This window comes from Taurulus bubalis, assembly GCF_910589615.1.
Source record: "Taurulus bubalis genome assembly, chromosome: 10".
NCBI lineage: Eukaryota > Metazoa > Chordata > Actinopteri > Perciformes > Cottidae > Taurulus > Taurulus bubalis.
The window spans coordinates 21,822,248-21,847,067 of record NC_136598.1 but is presented as its reverse complement, the minus strand read 5'-3'; the positions used below and the strand labels follow the sequence as shown (position 1 = coordinate 21,847,067).

At 43.2% G+C, this 24,820-nt stretch overlaps 2 protein-coding genes across 4 annotated transcripts; one reads left to right on the top strand and one right to left on the bottom strand.

The window, feature by feature from the left end:
* The first annotated feature begins 10,584 nt into the window (after positions 1-10,584).
* On the top strand, positions 10,585-14,395 carry serpinh1b (serpin peptidase inhibitor, clade H (heat shock protein 47), member 1b). Of its 3 annotated transcripts, XM_079224991.1 has the most exons (8): positions 10,634-10,653; positions 11,326-11,357; positions 12,072-12,221; positions 12,338-12,530; positions 12,659-12,929; positions 13,016-13,114; positions 13,221-13,453; positions 13,554-14,395. In XM_079224991.1, the coding sequence occupies exons 3-8, from the start codon at positions 12,103-12,105 to the stop codon at positions 13,854-13,856; spliced, it is 1,218 nt and encodes a 405-aa protein (XP_079081117.1). In that variant the 5' UTR covers positions 10,634-10,653; positions 11,326-11,357; positions 12,072-12,102; the 3' UTR covers positions 13,857-14,395. The 3 variants fall into 3 exon arrangements, with proteins under 3 accessions (XP_079081116.1, XP_079081117.1, XP_079081115.1); XM_079224990.1 differs by lacking the exon at positions 11,326-11,357 and having other exon boundaries at positions 10,585-10,653; XM_079224989.1 differs by lacking the exon at positions 10,634-10,653 and having other exon boundaries at positions 11,203-11,357.
* Positions 14,396-16,558: 2,163 nt separating this feature from the next.
* Positions 16,559-24,189, bottom strand: gucy2f (guanylate cyclase 2F, retinal; the record flags this gene model as incomplete). The annotated part of the gene is made up of 18 exons (XM_079225255.1): positions 16,559-16,640; positions 17,318-17,403; positions 17,510-17,604; positions 17,701-17,799; positions 18,100-18,274; positions 18,379-18,571; positions 18,672-18,835; positions 18,942-19,090; positions 19,229-19,378; positions 19,530-19,686; positions 19,808-19,984; positions 20,068-20,148; positions 20,795-20,908; positions 21,111-21,207; positions 21,643-21,727; positions 21,847-22,201; positions 22,405-22,706; positions 23,448-24,189. The coding sequence occupies 18 exons, from the start codon at positions 24,187-24,189 to the stop codon at positions 16,559-16,561; spliced, it is 3,303 nt and encodes a 1,100-aa protein (XP_079081381.1).
* Positions 24,190-24,820: the final 631 nt, after the last annotated feature.

Sequence of the window (24,820 nt, the reverse complement as noted above, 5' to 3'; positions counted from 1 at the left end):
GTCAGATTTGCAGGTGATTGAAGAGATTCTTTCTTTGGACTGCAAAGTTACAGCGATCAGAGGAATCAGGGGCCGTACCTTTCCACTTCATGGCACAAGATTGTAATGCTGCTGGACAGAAAATGTATCAAATACTTTCAACACGGCACTGTTTCAACCTGGAGCAACGCTTCCTAAATTCATTTGCTATGACCTAATTTTTTTTCTCTGCTGTCTGCTGTGAGGATTAAAGAAATATACAGCAACGGCTGAGGCAGAATGTCTGGACCCCTCTGAGCATGTCTCCCTGTCAGGGTTGAGATAAAGTATTCTGAGGTTGGTTCCTAATCATAGGTGATACTGTAGTGCTGATACTGTGGCCTGGAAAACAAACAGCTGACAAAGACATCCGTGGCATGCAGAGACGCGGTGGGAACCATTGTTGTACTGTGTGTGGCAAATGGACAACTCCATAGGCTTGGTTCACTCCGGTCTCCTCAGGCTGACTGTTGTGGGTGGACTAGTACGTATGTTGTATCAAGGTGCCATCTGTATGTCTACATGAGGGCTCACCGCCACCATCTGTGTGTTGACATCACACCGAGTTCTGTCCTCTACTCCGACTGCTGTCTGAGCCCCGGAGGCAGGGCCAGACGAGCAGGTGCCACTATGGTATAACTTGGCTTTCTGGGAGGGAAACTGAGCTTTTTCCCTTGATAAACATGTGGCTTCTTTGAGTCCATTACAGGGATCATTACACAAAAGCAACACAACTATATAATTGTCAATACAAGAACCGTACAAGTCTGAACATGAAAAAACAACGTTGCTTCTCCAGTTATGAGGATTAGAAAATAACCTGAAATACTTCTCACATAAAAAAAAAGGGGGAAAACAAGGCACTGACGATATGGAAAACTATAAAAGGGCTGATTCCATTTTACAACATTCTCATTTTCTCAGTTGGTCAATGCTTGAACTCTGTGGTGGTGGGTCTCAAATGGTGGGAATATTCCCAAGAATGAAAAGAAAAACAAGCAGACTTGTTATGCAGTCAAGAGGGTATTTTTGCCTCTTTTCAAAGCGGAGCCTCAGCTTTGACAAAATAAGTGTGCACCTCCCAGTTTGTCTGAGCCTCGGACTTTGAAGAGAGCTCAAGTTGCAAACTAGCAACGACAGCGAACCCAAGCCTCCTGTGTTCCTATGAGGGTTAAATAATAGCAATTATAGTCGGGAATGTTACCTGCACTAATAAGGAGAGGCGGAGAAAACAGACATTCTCTAAATGTACCTTCACTTGTATTGAAACCCCTGTCCCTCAGGTAACATCCTCACAGATTTAATGCCCTGTCAAATGCTGAACTTGGCCATAGTAACAGCATCTGCTATGCAATTTCAAGCATGTTTGACACAAAGGGGACTTGATTGTTAACAGCAGGGCCCCAAAACCTTCAGGATGGAAATATTCTATTTCTATTTTACATTTGCTGCCTGCCTGGAAATGCCACAAACCAGAAGCAAACCCTTATTTAGTTTGACTCACAATCCTGTAGTACGGTGTGAAAGTGTTTCAAGAACTGCTGCAATCAGCATGAAAGTAACTGCATCACAGTATCAGTTACATGCCTAAATTATGAGTAGAAATATGAATGCTATAAGCTCAGCCCTCCCGAGCCCACCACGGTTTCTGACATTGGCTTCGGGCCTGTTCACACCTGGCATCAACATGCGTCTTGGGGGATCCGTTCACAAGTGGACAGCCCGAAGTATAGGTGTGGAATGCTCCAAAGACGCATTGAGAACACATTGAGATCTGAACACTCAGACTACATTTGGTGGTCTAGGCCACATTTGTCTGTACTCAAATGTGTCCTGAGCCTCACTGAAGGACCACGTACTCAACTGACGTGTGTGTGTCTCGAGCAAGGTACTTTAGGAAGGTACTAAAATAACTGCAAACGCTTTGTCAACCCCACATTGTCAACAGCAGCGAATACTTTCCGCTGCAGTTACACAGGTTAGACCAGCGCAGCTGCCGTGACCCGCGGCCTTGGGGTTTGCGTTGGCTGCATTCAAGTTGCTACAGCCGCCAACTAAAAAAGGTCCGTCTCCCGGAGTTGCCACCTGCTCTCCTGACAACACGAAAAGGATTTAATCCAATAAGAAAACTATCAAAACATGCATGGACTGCAGTTCTGTGAATCTGGACACTATACTCTCTTCCTCCAATCTCAGTCAGACCAGCACATTTTTCTTGTGGGGGCTACAAAATAATAGCCAACGCTGTCAGGTGGAGGTTCATTATCATTACTGGTGAAAGTGCGCGTGTGTGGGAGCGAGAGAGGGTTGGACTTGACCTCACTGCTGCAGGGCAGCCAATAATAACAAGTCGTTCTTTACAAGTCAGACTTGCACTCCCTCTGGATGATTCTGCACAGCTTTGACAGATCCTACAGATGAGTTTCATTTTGTTGTATGAAGCTAACAAATATCCTACAGGAAATTACATCTTTTGCAGGATGGGGATATTGCTCTTCTTATAAGCAGCTCTTTAAGGATACAGTACATAAACATAAGTACACAGTGGCAGTTATAAAAGAAGGGCGAAGCAGAATGTCTGGAATCACAGAATCAATACGCTCTCAAATGGACACCAGGGTCTGCTATTGTCTACACAGTGTGATTCTACAAGTCTAAATCAGCAGCACAGCTGCTTTACAATCAGCAGCAACATGCATGAAAAGCTAGAGAAAGAAGAAATGAATTAAAAGCTCTACAAAACTGTGTGTCAAAGAGTCGGTGACCAGTAAGTGGATTACTGCTGTGAACACAGCACACTGCATTCCTCCCCGTTCTGACCTATCACATCTCCCTCTATTCTCCATTTATTCTCCTAAAATAACATTGCTAGGGGAATATTTAAAGCACTTTCGAAAGAAGCTGCGGTCTTTTCGGCATTGCTGTACTTTGTTTTTGCTAATCCCACTATAATCCAAGCAAATTTGAAGAACTGAAGAAATGTATACCAGAACGTAATGTCAATGTTTTTTCCAGTCAACCTCAAAATGTCAACCTCTGCAGCATTTGTGTCTCTCTGCCGTTACTGGAGAAATCTGAATGTCAAGTGTTTATTTTCTTACGTGGCATACAATATTAGATCCAATGTCATGATCTAAAAACATTTTCATAGCGCTGCCTGCCCTCAGGGCAGGAGCGCCACTTGCAGAAACATGTTCAGTTCTGCACTACAAGCAAAAAAGAAGTTCAACCCCATAGTATTCAACACACTCTACTCCAAAGCCCTTCAATCCATTTATAGACATTGTATATGCAAGTTTGTTTCTTTTGCTTTTTTTACACTTTCAAAGCCACGGCTCGTCCCAAATGATCAGTCTATTGAAACCAAAGAGGCAGTAATCAGTATTGTTTGACATGCCGAGAGGATGCAAATAAAGGGAGTCTGTCAACTGGAAGCCTTACAAAAACAAGCAAGCGTTAGGCTAGCTGTTTTCACTGGAGGTGGAGTAGTGACAGATGGGAAAGTGTCAGGATCTAACGGTCAGAGGCGATGCACCAAACGGATATTCTAAAATTGAATTCACTAGATAACACTCTCTCTGATGAAGCGCTACACCACATAGATGTGCAGCACAAGACACTGTGCAACCTTTCATGGGATAACAACATATACCAAGAAACACCCAAATGACAATCCTTCGTCTTCAAAAACGGAAATTGATGCAATTCATGTGCAAGAGTGCTTTGTAAGAGTAAACACAAATGGATATGCATGATAGAGTCCACGCCATATTCAACCTTTGTGGCTTTACACAGTATTGTGAGGTCCCGGGACAGAGGATGTCATATGTACAGATTGTAAAGCCCTCTGAGGCAAATTTGTGATTTTGGGCTAGATAAAATGAATTTAATTGATTTGAATGAATTGCATGATGCATTAATTAATTCATTAATGTGTGATGGACAAACTGACGGGGCAACTCAGGAGTGGGGATCGAGCCATAGTTTCACTAACCGGAACCCTGACTTTCGTGGGACATCATGGGCGTGTCTCGTGTCTTTAGGCGCACACGAGACCACCAGTGGGAGAAATGCTGAGCTCAAAGTCTTTAATGGCTAAAAACATATGCTTCTAATGAATACACTGAATGGGCATGTAAGTGAGAAAGCCGAAAAAACCCAAGGTCTAAATATGAAATGTGCAAAACGTGTGAGGCGTACTAGCTTGTATTTGACCGTATAGGCACGTTCAAGCAGTCTTGATAAGCTCGTGATACCAGGGGGGGGAACTCTAATTTACAAAACATGTTTTAACAATAATGAAGGTATGCAACTGCTAACATGTGGAGAAAGAGAAGAAGAAAAAAAACAGTTTATAAATGTTGCAAGAAAACTCCCCGACAGGTAAACGTGATAAGCGCCTCAAACAAACCGCATCACTCACTCACCTGCCTGCGGGGCTGCTAACCGTATCACTCTCCTTTGATTTCAGAGTTAGCTCCGCGGCACAAGGTGAAGTTGGTTGGGGGGCTTTTCTCTCGCTTCCTGCCCCGGTGATGAGCCTCCTCCTCCCGGGAGTCAAACGGGGACAACTCCGGTGTCGAAAGTAAACGTGTGAGAAGAGGTGGGTGGTCGGGCGATGTTAAATGCTGACAGCGCCGAAGTTTTACACCGAAAACAAAGGAGAAAGAAAGAAAGAAGAAGGATAAAAGCCGGGTGTGTGCGGAGGGCGGCGGAGGCTTCGGTCGAACGTTCGCTAAAAGAAGTCCCGTTTCATATTGTCGGTTACTCCGTCCTGTGTGTTGTTCGCTCCTCTCTGTAGTTAAAGCGTGCCTCCCTCTGTGTGAGCAGCGACACACACTCTCTCACACACACACACCGGCAGGGTAACTCAACGGTCTGAATGGTGGGAGGAGTGTGTGTGTGTTTTTATCTCCAGCCCTCCAGTACAGTGGGAGAGCGTCACCAAGCTGACTTTCAGGGCACGCTGAAAGTAACCGTTGTCCCGATTTACTGTCCCGTTATGACGCCTTAAAGCCGTCCGCGCCCTTTTAATCTATTGAAATTACCAACATTGAGATTAATTAAATTGCGTTCACGAGGTCTTGTAATTGTGTTCATTTACTATCAGTGCTAAATCCCTTGGTGAGAAATATAAAAATCCACGCCGAATGGACCACTAAAGCTATCATTATCGAGGTCCTTCGTTTGCCGGTCGTTTTGTAAGCAAAAATTCCGACGTAACCTGAACGTCACATTGTGTAAATACAATTGCAACCTGAATATGAGCTTTAAAGGGCTTCTTCTTTTTTATCAATCTGTTTATTATCAAAAAGCAAACCCAATAATCTTCACTTTGCTGATAATGAGAGATAATGAAGAAAAAGCAGCTGTGCTTGTTCACACGTGAAAAGGATTAAAGGTTATGAACAGAATCTGCTGGGAAGGTGGGTGTAAAAACACAACAGGTTCATTTATATCAAACCAATCCTGTTCTTATCACTTTCTGTTTTATCATCTTTTTATTCGGTCTAAAAATGAAGGCTTTTTTTGTTTGTCAGATTACTCATTTGCATGGCATGTTTTTTATATCATTATTTTCTGCGATTATTATCCACTTTAACAAGGGGTGAAGTCTACTTTCCAGTATCATTGTGGACCATCGCGTCTGATAAAATGAACCACTCTTCAAATAAGTCTCACTCATCCACAAGGCAACTAAACAAAGTATTGTCCATTTGGTGGTTTGATTGTCTGTTTTCCAGGTTCACTCTTTCTCACCTTTGATCATTGAGTCATTTGGTACGTATCGTACCAAATGACTCATCCAGCAAAACAAATGTATTGATTGTGGTCAAAAGAACACCATTTGAAGTCATATTCAGAGACAGCATGTAATCTCAGGCGTGCCGACGTCGACCAATCGAAACACACTGTGACACATATTCACCCTGATTTGTCCTGTCAGCATATTACAGTGCCACTAATGGTGCCACAGTGCTGCTGGATGTCAGATGTTGACCTCTAGGGTATGGTTTTCAGGAAATTAATCAAATAAAAAGTGTTTTACCAGCAAAATATTTTTGTTTTGGTATCAACACTGATGTCAAAAACTACAATCAAATACATATTAATTGACCTCAATCAAAAATATCAATAAACACATCACACTGACTGCGTAGATACATGTAACCCATAAGTGGGGAATCCAGAAAGTGCTGCTCTGTCCAAAAGTACATCACGTAAAAACAACATTGAATTACAATTACTCTTTATTAATACAGTCCTGTTATTCTCGTGCCATCAGGTCCTACACAGCAGGTCTTTGGTGTTTGCAATGACTCATCAGCAGATACAGATGCAGTGTTTGAAGTGTCCAACCCTCTTCAGATCAGTTGCATCTGAACTGTCCGTTATTAAGATGTCTATTTATGTGTCAAGTTGAGGAGGAGTTGGGGTTTAACAGGAGCATCAGCATCATCACCAAGGAAACACGCAGTGCAGTGATGTTGCCAAGTACATCAGCATCATATTGATGGAGATAAAGAGTTTGTGTATGTTCGTGTGCATGCGTGTGTATCTATCTTGAGACCTGCCGCATGAATATTCTTAGCATTTAGCATAACTTAAAAGCAAATAACTAGATGTTGAGATTGTATCACCTCACATCTCTGCAACCACTCAAAGCGACACACACACACACCTTGACATTGTCTCTCTGAGAGCATCTCTACAGGTAGGGAAGCAAGGGAAATGTTCCTCTCAGGATGATTTCCTGTGTGGCATATCCCCGTTTGATGTGGCAGACCCGAGCCTTCCTGCTCCTCTCTCCACAGGCAGGCGTTAGCCAACAGCTCCAGCTGCTGCACTTTGTTATGATCTCCACCCATTTTTAAAATGCCACCCAGAATACACAGGCAGGAAGTGTAGGGCGGCAGGTAGGGGTCTCCTCAGCAGGTGGTGTTCCAGCAGGGCGGAGGGTTTCGGGACTGCTACTGACTGAAAGGGCACAGAACGTGACTGCTGCAGGGAGAGACACAGACGAAATAATGAGAACACCAACGCAGACATTGACGAATGCCAATTCAATCGCTTGTTATGATGTTGAAGGTCTGCTGGAATTTCACGGCGAGGGTCAAATTATTCAGAGCACTGGAACAGCAACATAATATAATAATCTACAGATCTCTGTAGGGAGTCAGTATGAAATTAAATACTTTGATCTGAAACACTTTGTCCAATTTAAGTGACACGCCCTCATGGTAGACAGAGACAAATGCAGATTTTCCCATATTCACCGAACATTTTATGTATCTTGTGTATTTTGATTTGAAATGTCTTTAATTTTGACACACTGGCCATATGAAAACAGAGACCTGTGTCAGTGGGCTCTTACCAGAAAGTGGAAGTCACTGTGACTAATAACCCTAAATATCAACAGATACTTCATTTGGTTTTCTTTGCACCCCATCTAGTGGTTGTCTGTCCACAATGCAATGTAGTAGTAAATAAAATGTGTATAAAGTGCCCGGAAAAATAATTTGAGATGATTTCCACTGGTTCTTGTAATTCTTTCGACATTCAGGAGCCAAAGGCTTGGTGTATGTCTTTACTTTCTGTGCAAAAAAATCTGCTTTTTGCTTTTTTTTTTTCTTCTCAAGCACATAGTGGAAGATAAAACAAAAGTCCATCAAATAAAGTTCAAATTAAAAACATATCTAACCTAAAAGAAGAATACAAAGCTGAATATAACCCTAATTAAGACCTTAATTACTACAAAGAAAACTGTGATGGCTTTGGAGGAAGTTTCCAAACTTGTTCCCACTAGGGGGCATGTTCGGTCAGCATTAAAACTTTAGACAGATTAACCTGAGTGGTGCTGCCTGGACATCATAAAGATAGATCCAATACAGACTGTTACTCTGCAAAGAATATACAAAATTAAAAATTAAAAAAAAAGATTTTAAACATGTAATCAACTTGGCTATGCTAATAATACGATGTCATAATAATTTGACCCCACAAATAAATACATTTCATATTTTGAATACATTTTAAATCAGACATATCAACACCAATTAATTTAAAGATGTTTAGTGACAGAATACAGACAGTTTTATGATAATAATTCTACATAAATTGTCTTATCAAGGAGTGCACAATGTTGTTTTTAATTGAGCAGTAAGTTAACTGTTTTAGATGTAGCAGTGTTTAAAGACAATACTCATTGTAAAGCAGGAGTTACAACACAGTTCATGTCTTTAAAAGGCCTGTCTGGTTTATTCTCACTACAGCCTACAGTTTGGTTTAGATTGACAGAGAACATAAACAGATTGAAAACTGCATATGCAGCTTTCTGCGCTCATAGACACAAAACTTCAGAAAGTTACATCATGCAGCAAAGCTGAAACAGTTCCCGGGTGTTGCGTCATGGTCCTCTTGGCAGATGTGCTCTGCTTCCTTCAGCGGAGTCTTTGTGTGTCCAACGTTTCCTCGGTGCGTAGGCAAGGTCGCAGCAGTGTGTGACAGAATGGAACGATTGCAACCAACAAAGACAAATGTATAACATATATAATCTGTAGAACTGGTAGAAACCTTAGGAAACCTTTAATGATAAGAAAACTGTTTTCCCACTTCAAGGATTTCTTTGAGAATAATTCAAACTGTCTCCTTGACACCTGATGAGACTCTGGCCTTGGAATCAGTAAACAACAATAGTGCAGCCCATCTGGAAAGTATATTAGAGAGGAAACTAAACACTGATGGGTCTAGAGATAAGCAGAAGGAACAGTTGCAACAGGCTGCCAAAATCCTGTTAGTCTTTTTGTTTCAAGGAAATCCAAATGTAAACAATAAGAAAACCAACAAGCACAAACCTTATTGATCAATTCTCTTTTGGCAGCATAGCTGAGGTTGCAGCTGGTAAAAAGACCGGTGCTGAAGTTGTTGTAACAAAGTCTAAAAGTTGAGAGGGCTACTGTTCTCAAAAAGCAATTAATTGCTGCAGTTGTGTGAGTCGCTCTTCCCTCTGAGGTCTGTTAATCCGGCTCTGAGCTCATGACTTTACTTTTTCTCATTAAAAACAGTCTCCTGAATCTTGATTGATGGTGAAATATTGCATCACTTAGTGTTCTCATTAGTCTGCTTTGAGATGCACTTTTACAAAATGAGTGTCTCCTTATCGTACAAAAATACAATCTTTTTTTATTTTATGTTTAAATGTCCTGCCCCTGTGAGCATCTTTTCTTACCGCTTTAATGGCCTTTTCCAGGCCTTCTTGGACGTTTCAGGCCTTTAACATTTGACCAGACTTGTTTGACACAGAAGTTACCTTCACTCTGCACATGCTGCTGAGGAATTTCAGTGTAAACTGTTGATCCAGAGGCTTCTTCCGAATGACAAACATCCCCTGAGGGGCTGCAGGTCTGCTCTTGTGTCAAACCTTTAACATGGGAACTCTTTTAGCGTGTTCACTGTCCCCAAAATGTGAATAATGAGGGTTGTGGAGGTAGGATTTAGGGGACTTTTTTTTTGTACCTCATACTTTCATAGAACCTTCTGGTTGCTTGCCCCAACAAGTCACACAAAAGGATACAACCCACTTATCAGTCGGCATGGAAGGGCAATTTGCAGAAGGCTGCTGGAGCTCGGAGGATTAGGAGATGGATTGAATTACTCTGGTTGGAAAAGAGTCAATACTTATACTGTATATACTGCAGAGTGATCACTTATCTATCAAATGTTTTGATCTGTCCGACTATAGAGAATAGGATTTGGGCAAATTTGTCATTGATTTCTGTAGATTCTTTACACAGATTACACAGGAAAGATATCATTATGGCCCATTGTTCAACTTTGATGTGATAATGCAGACATTTATATAAATCCGCTGTGTGTGACTGAACAGGTTTACACAAGTATTTGTAACTTATTCTGTTTTGTTTGTTCTGGTCGAGACACTGCAGTTTTTACGACAGTGTTTCTCCTCTAAAACCCCCACCCTTCCACCACCCTGCTATCGGTGCTGAGTTGGACAGACGTGGTGCTGTGGAGGTGGGGGCAGGGCTGGAGATCTTCTGAGAAGCAGGAATACCACCAAGTGAAGCTTTTAAAGTTCTGGAAGTTTCCATTTGTAGTTTGACATTAACAACATGTAAAATGACTGCTCCTCTTTTGTGGACATTTGCAAACAATGTGCTCTTTCACTGATGAGTCGGGCCTCAAAGAGGCTCATGCACTCAAATTCACGGCAAAATCAAACACATCTTTTACATATGATGAAATCAGTGTTGGAGATTGAGTCAGCAAGCAGCATTATAACCTATAGGCTGAGGAGTAGTTCTGGTTATAAGCAGCTAGGACTGACCCAGAATCAGATCTTTTCTAAGTTTATATCTGCAGACGCAGGAAGGAAAGTTTCAAAACTGAGCCCAGACCAGCGCTGAAGGGTTAACCTCAGCCGACCCCTCTCATTCCAGCCTGTGGTTTCAAGGGGGACGTCCCAGCTCCCAGCTTCCTGAGGAGAGACACACACCCTCATTTGAATATCCCATTCCCCCTTCTAGAAAGTTCTCTCTCTCAGGGTATAAAGAGCAGGAGGGTGTTTTACAGCCACGCACACGACTCAGAAGAGAAGCCCTGCGAATCTGGTGCCAGGTAAGGATGAGAAGATAACCATCTTTATTTTTTATTTTCAGGGAGGAATGCAGAGGGTGAATGGGGTGCTTTGTTTTCATGAATCAGAGTTTCATTGCAACTTTTTGTTATTTTTCTTTATCCATTTTAACCCGTTCTCTTCATATCTCTTCTATCTCTCTGGCTGTTTTACATGCACACAGAATATTAGAGTTTATCTTTTTGTGAAAAAAGAATACATTTTTGGTCTTCACTCAACTTATCACAGCATGATAAAGATGTTTGCCTCTTGCATGGCACTTATTTGCACTCTATCTCAATGCATTGAGTGCAATCAGATGAAGGGAACTCAATATGCACCCAATCTGGCTTTTTGATTTGAATCCATCAGTTGTTTTTTTTTGATGAGAGGTTCAAAAATGTCCTTTTAGAAGTTAGTGGTGCTCATTTGAGGCACAGCCGACTTGATGAATGTTTTCTTTTTCTTTTTCTGAGTCACAAACAGACAATGAAAAACATATATGTCTTTGATTGTGATGGAGGGATGACTAACTTGTATAATAACAAGTGTGTAAAGCTTGTAAACTAGGATATAAAATGGATAAATTATGCAACACAGAATACGTCTCCATCAGAGCCTGTATAATGTTTCCCTGCCTGTGGAGATTATTTCATAAACTTCTTGTCTTTCAGAATGAAAATTGCAGAGATCAAAACTTCTCAAGGTATCCGAACATGATGCAAAATAATTTCTGCTTTATCACAAACATACAAATACAGCGATGCAGACAAAACCCTAAATCAGAATGTTGGAGGAGGATCGGAAAAGTGTTTAGAGATGCCGCTGTAGTGGGTTAATTTCATCCCTTTGCATTTTGTCCGTGGTTTGATAGTTATGGGACAAATTAGATCTAACTTGCAGGCACACACAGTTGTCTCTGAGACAAAAGTTGGCTGTTTCAGAGCACAAGTAAAAGTATCCTGACTTCTTCTTGCTCAAGAGGAAGTCATCAAAGTCGTCCAAGTGCAGACGTGTAACAGTTAACATCCATGACAATGAGTGCGGTGAACAGAGAGGCATCATATTTCAGTGTGGAGTCAAAGCTGCTCTCTGAGTAGAAGGCAGCTCCAGCTGTACAGCTAAACCTCAGCTGCTGCCGACGTGGCAAGGAACATGTCTGCCTGAAACTGGAGGCGTTCCCAAGCTTCTGTGTGGGCCGAGCCAATCCTGCCCTGTTAACCAACAGCTGCCCACAAACATAGTCTGCGTCCTGCTATTTTGTTTCTGATATATATCATTATATGAAATCAAAGCTGTTCTCAATATTCTGACGTGCGCCTCCAATCTCATCCTCAATACACATGAATTAGATTTTAGGAAAGCAGCCCTGGTTAAGAGATGTTAACCCTGTCTCTTGTCTTTTGTTCCTTCTGCACAGGCTGCTGCAGCTGTTTTCGGAGACAAACAGGATGTGGATGACTAACATTGTAGCTTTTTGTCTGCTGGCCCTCGCGGCTTCTGCAGAGGAAAAGAAGCTGAGCAGCCACGCCACCACGCTGGCTGATAACAGCGGCAATCTGGCCTTCAGGTCTGACATCCATGCATTACTGTGATTTTACGTGTATATTATAACAGTGCACTCTTTGCTTAAGCATTCTCTGTTAGAAACACAAGCAAATAATCGTTCCTGTGATTTTGATTCAGGCTCTACCACAACATGGCAAAGGAGAAAGACACAGTGAACATCCTCATCTCTCCCGTGGTGGTGGCCTCCTCTCTGGGCATGGTGGCTCTCGGTGGCAAGGCCTCCACCGCCTCCCAGGTCAAAACCATCCTCAGTGTCGACAAACTGAAGGACGAGCATCTGCACACAGGCCTGTCCGAGCTGCTCTCTGAGGTCCGTGGAACAATATGAAACACTGTATATGAGACCCTATTACAATAAGAGAATCCAACCTCAAACTACACCCTCAGAATTTTGATATATTGCTCAATTTTCACCGTTTATATGTTGCATCTTCCCAGTTGAGCGACGCCAAGACACGCAACACTACCTGGAAGATCAGCAACCGCCTCTACGGCCCCAGCTCCGTCACCTTTGCTGATGATTTTGTGAAAAACAGCAAGAAGCACTACAACTACGACCATTCAAAAATAAACTTCCGAGACAAGAAGAGTGCAGTGAACTCCATCAACGAGTGGGCAGCCAAGTCCACAGATGGCAAGCTGCCGGAGATCACCAAGGATGTGCAGAACGCAGATGGAGCCATGATTGTCAACGCCATGTTCTTCAAGCGTGAGTATTAATAGTTTATTGTATTCATAACTGAGATATCAAAGGATTGAACGGATGTGTGACCAAGTTATTTTTTTGCCCCACAGCTCACTGGGATGAGACGTTCAACGATAAAATGGTGGACAACCGTGCTTTCCTGGTTACCCGCTCTTTCAACGTTGCGATTCCCATGATGCATCGTACAGGTGAGTTTCTCAAACGTCTCTAATTCTGTTTATTTCTCATGATGTCTCCAAAAGCGCTTCTCCCAAAAAGAATGCAAACGATATCTGATCCGTCTGCTCTCCGCAGGTCTGTACGACTTTCTCGATGACACAGAGAACCGTATATTTGTGCTGAACATGCCTCTGGGCCAGAAGCAGGCCTCTATGATCATTATCATGCCCCACCACCTGGAGCACCTGGAACGCCTGGAGAAACTCCTGACCAGTAAGCAGGTGGACACCTGGGTCAGCAAGATGAAAAACCATCCTGTGGCCATTTCCCTCCCCAAAATCGCACTGGAAGTCAGCCACAACCTGCAGGTAAATGGTGGATTCGATGGTTGTAACAATATAGCAATCAAGTGTAGTAGACATTTAAGAGTCAACCGACAGCCCTCTGACTTCTCACCGTCTTTTCTAGAAAAATCTGGCTGAGCTCGGCCTGACCGAGGCCGTGGACAAATCCAAAGCTGACTTGTCTAACATCTCCGGGAAGAAGGACCTCTACCTGTCGAACGTCTTCCACGCGTCAGCCCTGGAGCTGGACGTGATGGGAAACCCGTTCGACACCAGCATCTACGGCTCCGGCAAGCTGAATAACCCCAAGGTTTTCTACGCAGATCACCCTTTTATCTTCCTGGTGAAGGACAACAAGACAAACTCCGTCCTCTACATCGGCAGAGTGGTTAAACCAAAAGGAGATAAGATGCGTGATGAGCTATAATGCTAGTGTTGTGAATTTGGGTAGCTTTTGTTATTTCTGAAACTGTGTGTATTTTTGGTATGACCTTAACCTTATGAGCACAATCCAATAGGCTACCTGTGGACACCTGAGCTTACTGTGTCAGGACACACTAAACCTTTCCAGGGAACAGTTCTGTATGGACATTAGGTCTCAGCCTTAAGACCCCTTGCATTGAATAATGTCCAAATATTTGCTTAGTTAAAGATCTCTATAAACAAACGGCAGACAACCCGCTTATATGAAATAAGTTTTCTTGATACCCTGTTTTTGTCACTATTGCTTCGGTTACATTCCATGCACGTTTTCTTTTGTCATCTTTAATGTTTAAAGAAAAAAGATCTCTTTCCCTTCATGATTCCCGTTTCTTTCTTTTTTGGCCTCCAGTCTGCACTGAATTGTTCCCCTGGTGCTTCATTCATGTTCACTTGCCAACCACCATTTTGTCACTGTATTCCACAAAGAAGCTGTTGGAATTGTGTTTTGTGTAATAAAGTCTTGATTTTTCAATAAATAATAACAAAGAGGATCTGTGTGTGTGTGTGTGTGTGTGTGTGTGTGTGTGTGTGTGTGTGTGTGTGTGTGTGTGTGTGTGTGTGTGTGTGTTGCACATCATATCCGAGTACCATCCAAGCTGAGTTGATAGAGTCTTCTGGAGCGTTGAACAGAGGAATGTGTGATCGCTAGAGTTAACATCTCAAAGGAAAAGGACAACAATCTTTCCAGTTGGCTGGAGGTCAAACAATCCTCCCAGGTCAGGAATGTAGGGGTTATTGCTAATCTGCCACAGACAACTAGTCAGAGACTTTTGTGGTTCAATTCCCCCAACACAACTGACCTAAATATTAAAATCAGCGGGATCTTTGTTGGGACGGCCTAAACAGAGAAGCAAGCTCTGGAGTGCAGGGTTCTCATGGTGAGTGGGAATCTTCGACAATTCCAGCACAGCAAATACAAGGGTTCAACTACATCACAGTACGTTGAATACAAATAATCAAACTTCATACGGCCAAAGCTTTATCTTAAGACTTTTCATGTATCGTCAATTTCATCGCAAATTTAAAAAAACAAACAATGAAAGTCTTCTCTTACAAACTGATGTAACCCCTTTAAAGAGAAACGAATGCCTTCTGGGTTTCTGTGTAAGAGCTGTAGCGCCACCCTGTGGTTGTAAAGAGGAATATGACTGGTTACACTGGAAGGAAGGCCAACTGATGAAGATGTTACAAATTAATTATTTAATTACTTAATGACATCTTATTTACATACACTTTATACTTTGCAGTGCAGTAATAAAGTACAAGACAAATAACAATACATCAATTACACATATACATGTTTCTGACTGACTCTGCTGTTGTTTTGCACACAAAGCATGAATTAAGCTCCTCTTATAGTCAACATTAAGATGATGATGCAGGGGATTATTTCCAAATGTTATAGAAAAATTTTGATAAATAACTGACTTCATATTTTGGGTTTGTGGGAATTTTTACACTGTCGTTAATAAAAAAACTGAAATCCATTCAATGCTTCTTAGAGTTGATCATAATTTGAACACTAGATGTGAGTTTTTTTAGCGGTGCACAGCTCTCAAACACATCATGCATTTTCAATTGTGATTAACCTTTATGGGTTTGTGAAAAAGTTGCTTTGACAATACAAAGAGATATTTAATTTAGAGGGCATTTTGGTTGATGTAATAAAAAAATATCTGTGTGAGCATCAACACAGAGCTTGTGCTCTCATGATGACACCCTAAAGAGAGGTTATAAACTTTTTGGGATATTTAAATGTTGAAAAGATTGCCTAACAAATCATTTGCATCACTGAGCACTTTGGAAACAGCATCACGTTTCACTAAAGGACCGTAAAACTATTGGCTATAACAGAAAACAAAAGAAAATCACAATTTTGATTACTTTTGTTGCAGTGTCATGACCCTCCAAGTGTTGTCACCCTTTCATTACTGTAAATAAAAAGGTGACAGCTCAAAAAATATATATATTAACTTATAGGAACAGACTTAAATGGGCATGACCAACTCTTCCTTATCATTCTGCTCTAATAGAGTAAATAAAAGAGGCAAAAGTATTTTTTCTTTCTTTTGTTATTATATACAATAGCAGCCGTTGCCCCCGACTTCGGAGGGATAATAACAATTAATATTCAGCCATAGCTAAGTAACATCCTCGTCCCCACGACTCTACCATGACCTCTTATGAGCAAACTAAAAACAGACATTACCACCAGAAAATGTGACATTTCATTTTGAAATAGGCGTTTGGGGCGTTCAATCTCCCGGTGGGTGAACCTCTGGTTGCCCTGAAATAGGTGACCACTCAGTGGCCGGTGACTGCAGAGAGGAGTGAACAAGTGCATCCTTCATTAAGGAGCGGCGCACCTTCCCTGCGCTGCTGGCAGCAGGTACGTAGGCAGGTAATGCGACAACTCTCATTACATTAGCACCGTCGCGTTCTGCTGCGCTGGCTGCAGGCAGATTAGCCAGTCGATGGACAATCCTCTTAAACAAGTCTGCATTAAGCCGCAGTGAGAGGATGGGTGGTGCTCTCTGTCCTCTTCCCGCCACCAGCTCTTTGTCTCTGTCTTTCTCTGGACGTGTCCTCCTCTCTTCCTCTCCTCCGGTTTTGCTTCTTTCACATCTCGTCTTCTCGTCCTCTCGTTCAGATCTTTTTGTCCACCTGCCTGTTGGCCTTGCGAAAAAGGGTCTTGATCTCCTGTGTTACCATCTCCTGCCAGTTGTCCCTGGTAAATACAGACGATGGAGTTCAGACCAATATTGTATTTTACAATGACATCCGTTTTTTTAGGCAGAGCACTGGGATTCAACGGCGTAAATTCACCATGAAAGCATACCACAAAGCAGATAAAGAGTGAGAAACAAGAGCCAGCCAGCCACAATAAAAGCGAATTAAACAAAGTGGGTTTTCCCCAATCTGCTTAAGAAGATGGAGAAGGTGATAAGATCAAGAGATTAATGAGACTAGTAGATCACAGATTTGGTAATCAACGAGAGGGGTCGGGTTGCATTTGGTCACATTGAACTTTGACAGCCACATTTCCAAAACACAACACCAGTTGGCATGCAGGTCTCTACCTCCCAAGTTTGGACTAAGAAGGTCAAGCCTTTTTCTCAGCTTTCTTTTTCCTGTACGCAGCTATGTCCTCAGGTTTCAGCCCGTGATTGTCTTCCCTGAAGTAACATTCAGATATTGTTGTGATTTGAGTCGAAAAAACGTTTCATCAGCGGGATGCAGTTACATGTTGATAACACTAACGAAATGCAACATCTGCAAATTGAACTATGAGAAAATGTGATCTGGTCCAACTCATACCAAGTAATATGTTTTAATCCCTACATATGAAAGAATTTGTACACATTATGTTATTACTTTAGAATTCATCCATACAAAAGTTCTTACCCTGGTTTGATCTCCGGCGGTTTTGGCAAAGGTTTTGCAAAGTTTGTTTTCCCTACAAGCCAGTATGTCTCTTCAATACCTTTACCCTGAAACCCAAAAAACAAGGCATTTTTAATAGAACCTGAGACTGTCTCCTGTACGATATTTGTCTCAACAAACCAAATACTGCGATTATTTCACTGTAGACGTTACCTTCAGCTCTGTTTTGCCTCTGACATCTATTTTGTAACCCTCATTCAGAGAATGGAGGATCTTCACAGTGCTCATGTTTACATGGATTCTATAAGCTGATGGGCAAAGAGAAGAGACGAAGTAATTAGACTTAAAACCAAACATGAGGCAACACAACAAAGTGTTCTGGGTAAGTGTGAACGGAAACTCACGCAGCCCAGTGGATTCCATACGAGAGGCAGTGTTGACGGTGTCACCGAAAAGGCAGTACCGAGGCATAGTCAGACCTACCACCCCAGCAACGCAGGGCCCTGGAGACGCAACAAAAACAATGATGCATTGATCTGATGTATGTACAGACACAGTAATCGATCAGTTGCGTAGGCTTCACTTTGCATGTGTAAATAAGTCAAGCCCAAGGCCAGAGAGAGCCGAGTGGAGGCAATGGCTAGGCAGCAGGACTCTGAATGGAGTGAGACTGAAAACATTACAAAGTACATTTTATTAACGTGTAAATAATGTCGACAAGGCATTCAGCTGAAATAAGCCCCACGGTTGCCTTCATATTCACTGTGGTGGAAAATACTGATGAAGACTTTGTACTTTCTCACCTGAATGGATTCCTATGCGTATCCTGACGGGAACGTCTGGCATGTGCCGCATATGGAAGGTTCCTACTGAGCTGAGGATGTTCAGAGACATGTTGGCAATCTCGGCAGCATGCTTGTTGCCGTTTTTCTTTGGCAGCCCCGATGCCACCATGTATGCATCACCAATGGTCTCCACCTAGCGTCAACATATTTGTTCAGTGGTACACTAGTCGTGTGCTGCAGACACATGCTGTTGCCTAAATTCAGCGTCATCTTAAAATACTGAGCACGTTCTCTGACCTTGTAGACATCGTGGTTACTGAGCACGGCGTCAAACAGAGAGTAGAGGTCATTGAGGAGGTCGACCACCTCGATGGGATCGCTGAGCGAGGAGATGGTGGTGAAACCTACAATGTCGCTGAAGTAGATTGTCACCTGGTCAAAGTACTCTGGCTCCACAGTGGCGCCGGTCTTCAGGGCCTCAGCCACGGAACTGAAGACGGCAGACACGTTACAAGAATCCCATAATCAGGCATTTCCTTAAGATACATGTAATTCTGTGTTTGGGTTTTCCTCTGTGTGTACAAACTCACGGTGGTAGCATCTCTGACAGCAGTTTTTCTGTCCTCTGTTTTTCCACCTCCAGCTCCTCAGTTCTCTCTCTGATGAGGTCCTCCAGGTTGGAGCTGTACTGCTCCAGCATCCTCAGCATGGAGTCAATGATGTTAGTCTTCTTACCCTTGTTGATGATCTTGAACTGCTCAAGCAAATGAAAAGAGAATCTCGTTAAACCACTAAGTGGTTTATTTGAGAGGGATAACAATTGTAAGGTTGGAGACTAAAGGTGTTTTCAAAAAGTGTACCCTGTCAAAGATCTCATCAAATGTTGGTCTGCGTTCAGGTGTTTCGCTCCAGCACTGCTTCATCAGCTGGATACACTCCAGAGGAGCCTGGTCCGGAGCCACAGTGGGGCGGCACATCGGAGGAGGCTTCTTCACCTTCCGGATGATTTCTGGCGAGCGGACGGAGGAGATCGCACAATCAAGTTTTAAAACCAAATGGTGGTAAATATCTGTGACATCTTCTTGAGATCTACACATGTGTCTGCTTCTCTTTGGCTACAACTCCTCTCCCTTGGTGGGATACGCACCCGCGGGTAGTAGACCCAGCATGCAATATGGCGACCCTCTGACCACCACCTCTTGAAGGATGATAGAAAAGCTGTACACGTCTCCCTTGTAGGTGCCTTTGCGTGAGTTTGCAAGGTCCCTTAAGAACTCTGGAGCTGTCCAAAATAACTCTGTGAGAAAAAGAAAAACGTCACTACCAACTGTAATAAAAGCATGACTTTGCATAAGTGACCTTCAACCTCATCTTAACACCACACTTGCCAAGCTAATGTTTTATGTTGAATAGTCATGAATAGTAATGAGACTATTTTTTCCAGGTACCTTCAGGTGGAGGTTCTTCTATAAGAGCTTTCTGAGACTCCAGCAGCTCATTGAAGCCATAGTCCGTAATCTTGAGGACAAAACGCCCGTCTACCACACAGTTGCGAGATTTTAGTCTGCCATGGGGGAAGTCTCTGTGGTGAAGGTATTTTATACCCTGGAAGCACAATATGTTCAGCAGTGGAGTTAATCCGAAAGGAAATATCAAAAAGCCAACGGGGATATTAGCCACAGCCAGCGGATAGTTACTAGATAATGTCGCGCATATCAGCGTTTACCTTGATGAGGTCGAGCAAAAGAGAGGACTTGAACATCCAGTCTAATTTGACGTCCTCGTTCCTCAGCAGGTCCTGCAGACTGCCCCGGGAGCAATGCTCCGTCACCACTGCAAACATGGAGCAGTCCAAGAAGAAGCCAAGGAACGGATTCACGTTCTCGTTTCTCAGGTCTTTCATCTGCGAAAGCAGGTAAGGTATGTTTAGATCATCATAATACCATATTAGCTTTTAAACGTCTATTTTTACAGGTGCTGCTCTACCTTTGTGAAAATCTTGGTGGTGCTCTGCTTCACTTCTTTGAACTGTCCCTCTTCAAATTTCTTCAGCCACACCCAGTCGCCCTTAAGAGAAGTCATGTTGTTACATTGAGACCAAACCTTTGTTTTGAATTGTTGTCCACACACATTTTATTTCCTTAAAGAGGTATTAAACTATTATCGATCATGTGTTTCTTTTACATCCAATAACCATTTTGCCGCTGCCTGTTCATCCATCCAACCACACTTTTCATATGAGTATCTGGGAGGTTTTGTTATGATTCCTGATCAAAAACTGACCTTTGGTTTGTTTGTAAAAGTCATGAAAGTCTTTTTCTAATTGGGAAAAAACGTTTTGGACCATACAGACTTTAACAGACATTGGAGGAAACATACATATCTTACTTATAATCTTCCTTTAACTTGAACTAAACCGCTCAACAAAAGGTTCAAACTGACCTTAACCTCCAAATAAACTGTATTTAAACCCAACCATACAAATTGCACATTTAAACCAACATTATGAAAAAACATTTCAGCACTTTGTGGAAGATATGACAATAAAATATGTTACATTTGTTGAATATGTACCTTTAAAGTCAAGGGCCCGGGCATGTGCTTCACAAGGACATCCCTCCCTCCCTCACTTCAATACTTACTGCATTTCTTTATATTGCAAACACGCGCAGGCCGAAGCAACAGGTGCACTGACTCCCTCAGTGTTACGTACCTCGTACACAGCTACATTGGTGGTCTCATGAGTTGCAGTCTGCATGCTGTTCATAGAGTGTGAGCACTCCTCTATAGTGCTCTTGGACGCGCTCAGATCCTCCAAAGTGATTTTCTGTGGGACGTCAAACAGCAGGGGGGAGATTTGATAGAAATATGTACCATTCAGAAAACTATTTTACTATGTAAATGTACACAATTTCTCATATTTTGAACTAACATTCAATGTCCAAGGAATGCGGGAACGCCATGGACAACCGATTTATGTGCTAACGGTTGTTTTGTGTTGAAGGCTGAGAGACGGTGACGCTGCTTACCTTTCTGCTAAGCTGAGGATTGATAAAAGTGAGATCCTCTAAGGTCAGGAGGATCCGATTGGGACCTTTGACCAGCTGGATTTGTTGGAGTCTCCTCCTGCCAATGAGATTTAGACAAATATAAGAAAACATCTTCAACAAATGGCAGTGAGTTTCCTAAAAACATCTTGGAGATCATATTTGGGCCAAAGACACATGAACAAGAAAAGCTTGTTCTTTTATGAGAGCTACTTCTAGTCTCCTGTCAGCCTAAAGTCAGAAGGGAAGATATTGAATGAGGGTCAGGACTTGACCTTTGATATCAGTAATCAAGTCTCTATTTTTGGAAAATACATTCACATGATTTCAATAGTTTTGAAAGTACTCTGAAAGTGAAGACTACTTTATTGCTTTCTTTTCCAACCGTCATTGTGTACATCACTCCATACAGTGTGTGAACGCATCATCTTTGTTACCTGAATCCCTCTACTTGAACTTGGTGGGAAAGACAGAAGAGTAAAGTACTGGAGAGAAACTTAGAAGAGAACTGTACCTGATGTAAAGACTTATAACGAGCCCGACTATCGCCAGAGTGAAGATGACGGCAAACACCACTATGATGTAGGTGACCTCCACACCTGAGGATGACAACAGGTAGCTTGATGTTGAGGGGAAATGTATGGAGAACATGCCATATACCTGTGCATCCATACATGTGCATGTTCACCGATAGTCATGCAGAAGCGAAGCCTCTTACCTCCCGTGCACACGGCATTCTTGTCAAACCAGCAGCTGGAGTCGGACGGCGGAGGATATCCTCCTGGAAAATGAATGGACCTCCCAGCAAAACGAAGCGCTCCGGACGTTAGGTCCACCAGGTAGGTCTGGTACAGTCTGCTCCCGCTGTTGTCAGAGTCCAGGATGACATAGCTGGTCTTAACGTCCCCGCCGGTGTCCACCTTAACCTTCTGGTTGAAGCCGGTGAACGTTGTGTTCTTTGTGAAGTACGCCAGGTTAGAGCCGGACAGCCGCACGCCTCCTCTCCTGGCATTGTGGATGGACTTGGCCATCAGGTAGATGCTGTTATAGATGGTCCCAAAGAGTGGGTTAACCTGCAAAGGGCACAGGAAATACAGGAAATGTTGGTATATACAGGACAAATCATATTGATAGTCATTAGACAACACACAAAGTAATGAGCAACTATTTGTGTTTCTTTGCTTTGGGGAACTGTGGTGGAGGGGCAGAAACAGAATGAGCGAATCAATAACTTTGTCAATGTCCACGTGAGTTTTAAGACAGCCTTGGGTTCTACCTGCTCTGGCTCCACGGTTAGCGTTATTTCCTCACTCCTCTGGGCCGAAGCGAACGCCTCGTTGAAGGACAACGGCTCAGAGGCCATGGTGATGGTGAGCACAGCGTCGTAGGCCTCCCGCAGCCTGCTGTTGTTTTGCAGGGGGAAGTAGGCGACGTTGGCGTAGGGCACGCTGTAGAGGAGGGTGTCGTAGGGAACAAACACATACTTCCCAGATGTCAGGCCCATCTTCTGCGCTTTGAGAAGAAAAGTGGCCTGCTGCTCCCCTCCAAACAAGATGGAGTGCATGCACATGATGATGACTGAGACAGACAAGGACAAACACAGTGGGGTTTTGAGAAATACGATTGTTTGATGGACATATTTGAATGATAACGCGACTGAACTCAGTATCATAATGATTTAGTGTGTCAGGTGTAAATTGTGACAAATGCAGCAACGCACTCAAATTTGCTCCTCAAGAGGACTGTAATGTTCTCTAAAAGTTAACAACAGACCTACTCAACTGAGTGACAGCAGTTGTTTTTAGCTCTTTAAATCATGGACAAATAATTGAGAGGTGACAAAGCACAACTTCTCACAATGTCACATTTCATATGTTTCCATGAATTCAGTTTGACTGAATGACTGAAACCAAACCAATGATTGCTGAGAAGTCAAATTGCTCTGTAATTAAACCTCTTGTCAGCTCTCCACACTCTAGTAAAGGCACAACAATTATTTGTTTAAAAAAAACTAGTTAAGTTGCTGCCCCAGTTAACCTCATGCACAAGGTGAACTCTGCAGTGTCAAAATGGCTTCTTGATGGGACGGTGGAGGGATCAGCCTGCTGAAATGGATGTTTGAGCTGATGGTTTGATATTTTGCAGTTCTGCAAGTTGTTCACCTGTGACGTAATGCTGCCCATATTACAGGTCTTATATCTTCTATTTATATTACTATAGAGGATTATTGATTCATGATGCCTGCTCTGGTGTCACTTTAATGTGTAATAACCTTACATCTCATGACGGAACACTGTGTTAGTGTCAGCACGGACTCACCCCGGATCTGTCCTGCAGCCTGGATCTTCTGCAGCGTGCTCTCCACTTCCGTCTCATTCATACCAACAGACGTCACCAAGCCAACAGAAAGACCCCTATCCCTGAGAGCTATAGCCACTCTCCCAGCAGTGTCCCTCCAAATGTCCTCATTGGACGAGACCACCACAACGCTGGCCCACCTGAAGTGTTTCAAGACGGCGAACAGCACCTCCGTGGGAAACGGCACGGTCCTGGCAAAGGTCGGGTACCCTATGACCCGGTCCAGCTCGTAGTTAACGCAGCCGTGGGAGAAGATGGCCTTGTCCCAGTTCTTGGCCAGCAGAGAGGCTGCAACACAGTACCCCGGGTTGGTGGGGCCCACGAACGCATCCGCCTTCTTCTCGTAGTAAATGAACGCCGTGAGCGCGGTGGAGGTTTCGCAAGGCTCCTGCAGGATGATGAAGTCCATTTTCAGGCCCAGGTCCAGATTTAGGTCTCCGTTTATCCTGTTCACGGCCAGCCGGGCGGCCGCGGCGGGCAGAGCCCTGTAGTACACAGGGTCGCAGTTCCAGGGGCCCAGGACCCCCACTTTGAATATCAAACAGCGGACGCAGCAAGGGAACGTCAGCACTCCGACGAGGACCCATAGCAGAAAGTTATAAAAGGACAGTGTCGTTAGATTTGGTCTGCTTCTGATCGTGGGAATACATGGATGGTTGGACTCCCATAGCGGCCCTCTGAATTGCGGATGAATATGTTGCATTGTCCTCCCAAGGTGTCCAAGGCGGTGAATTGTGTTCACTTAACTATCAATTAGACCCGTGACACCTGCGAAACGAGGAGGAACAACATTGTTTTATTCTTTCAATACATATATTTCACGAGTCACAATGACTTTAAACAAATTAATTACTTGCCTTTTATTTGGTGCCATCAGGACAGCTTCGGGGTCCGATGAGACAATCTCACAGGTCTCGTCTCCGGATCTACTTTTCTGTATCCGCATAAACCGTCACCTGACCATGTCCCTAAAAACCTTCCCTATTCGCCCCGAGGATCGGCGGTGTGGCCCCGGCGCAGACACAGCCAAGTCATCGCGTTTGGATTACGGGCTGGACGTGACAGGCAAAGAGAGAGAGAGAGAGCTCGTGCGCTGCGGAGAGGACTTCAGCACCCTGGAGAGCTACTTACGTCCCGCAGTCAGCGCCTCTGAAGGCTCCCGTGCGTCTCCACAAACACGTTTGTTCACAGGTTGCATGTCCGGAGAAAGGACAGAGAAAATCACAGTCTGGCCTCAATATGGTCCAAATAAATAAAAAAATCCAAAATGTGAGCAACCTTCCTTCAAAAACGTGATGTTTGAAAGCGGAAGAGTGTTTGATGTATTATCAATA

Bases quoted from the DNA above. Each gene is read 5' to 3' on its own strand.
- serpinh1b (XM_079224989.1), top strand. From the start codon at position 11,230: ATGGATAAATTATGCAACACAGAATACGTCTCCATCAGAGCCTGTATA. The intron at 11,358-12,071 runs GTATCCGAACAT...CCTTCTGCACAG, and splicing joins AGAGATCAAAACTTCTCAAG to GCTGCTGCAGCTGTTTTCGG. The intron at 13,115-13,220 runs GTGAGTTTCTCA...TGCTCTCCGCAG, and splicing joins TCCCATGATGCATCGTACAG to GTCTGTACGACTTTCTCGAT.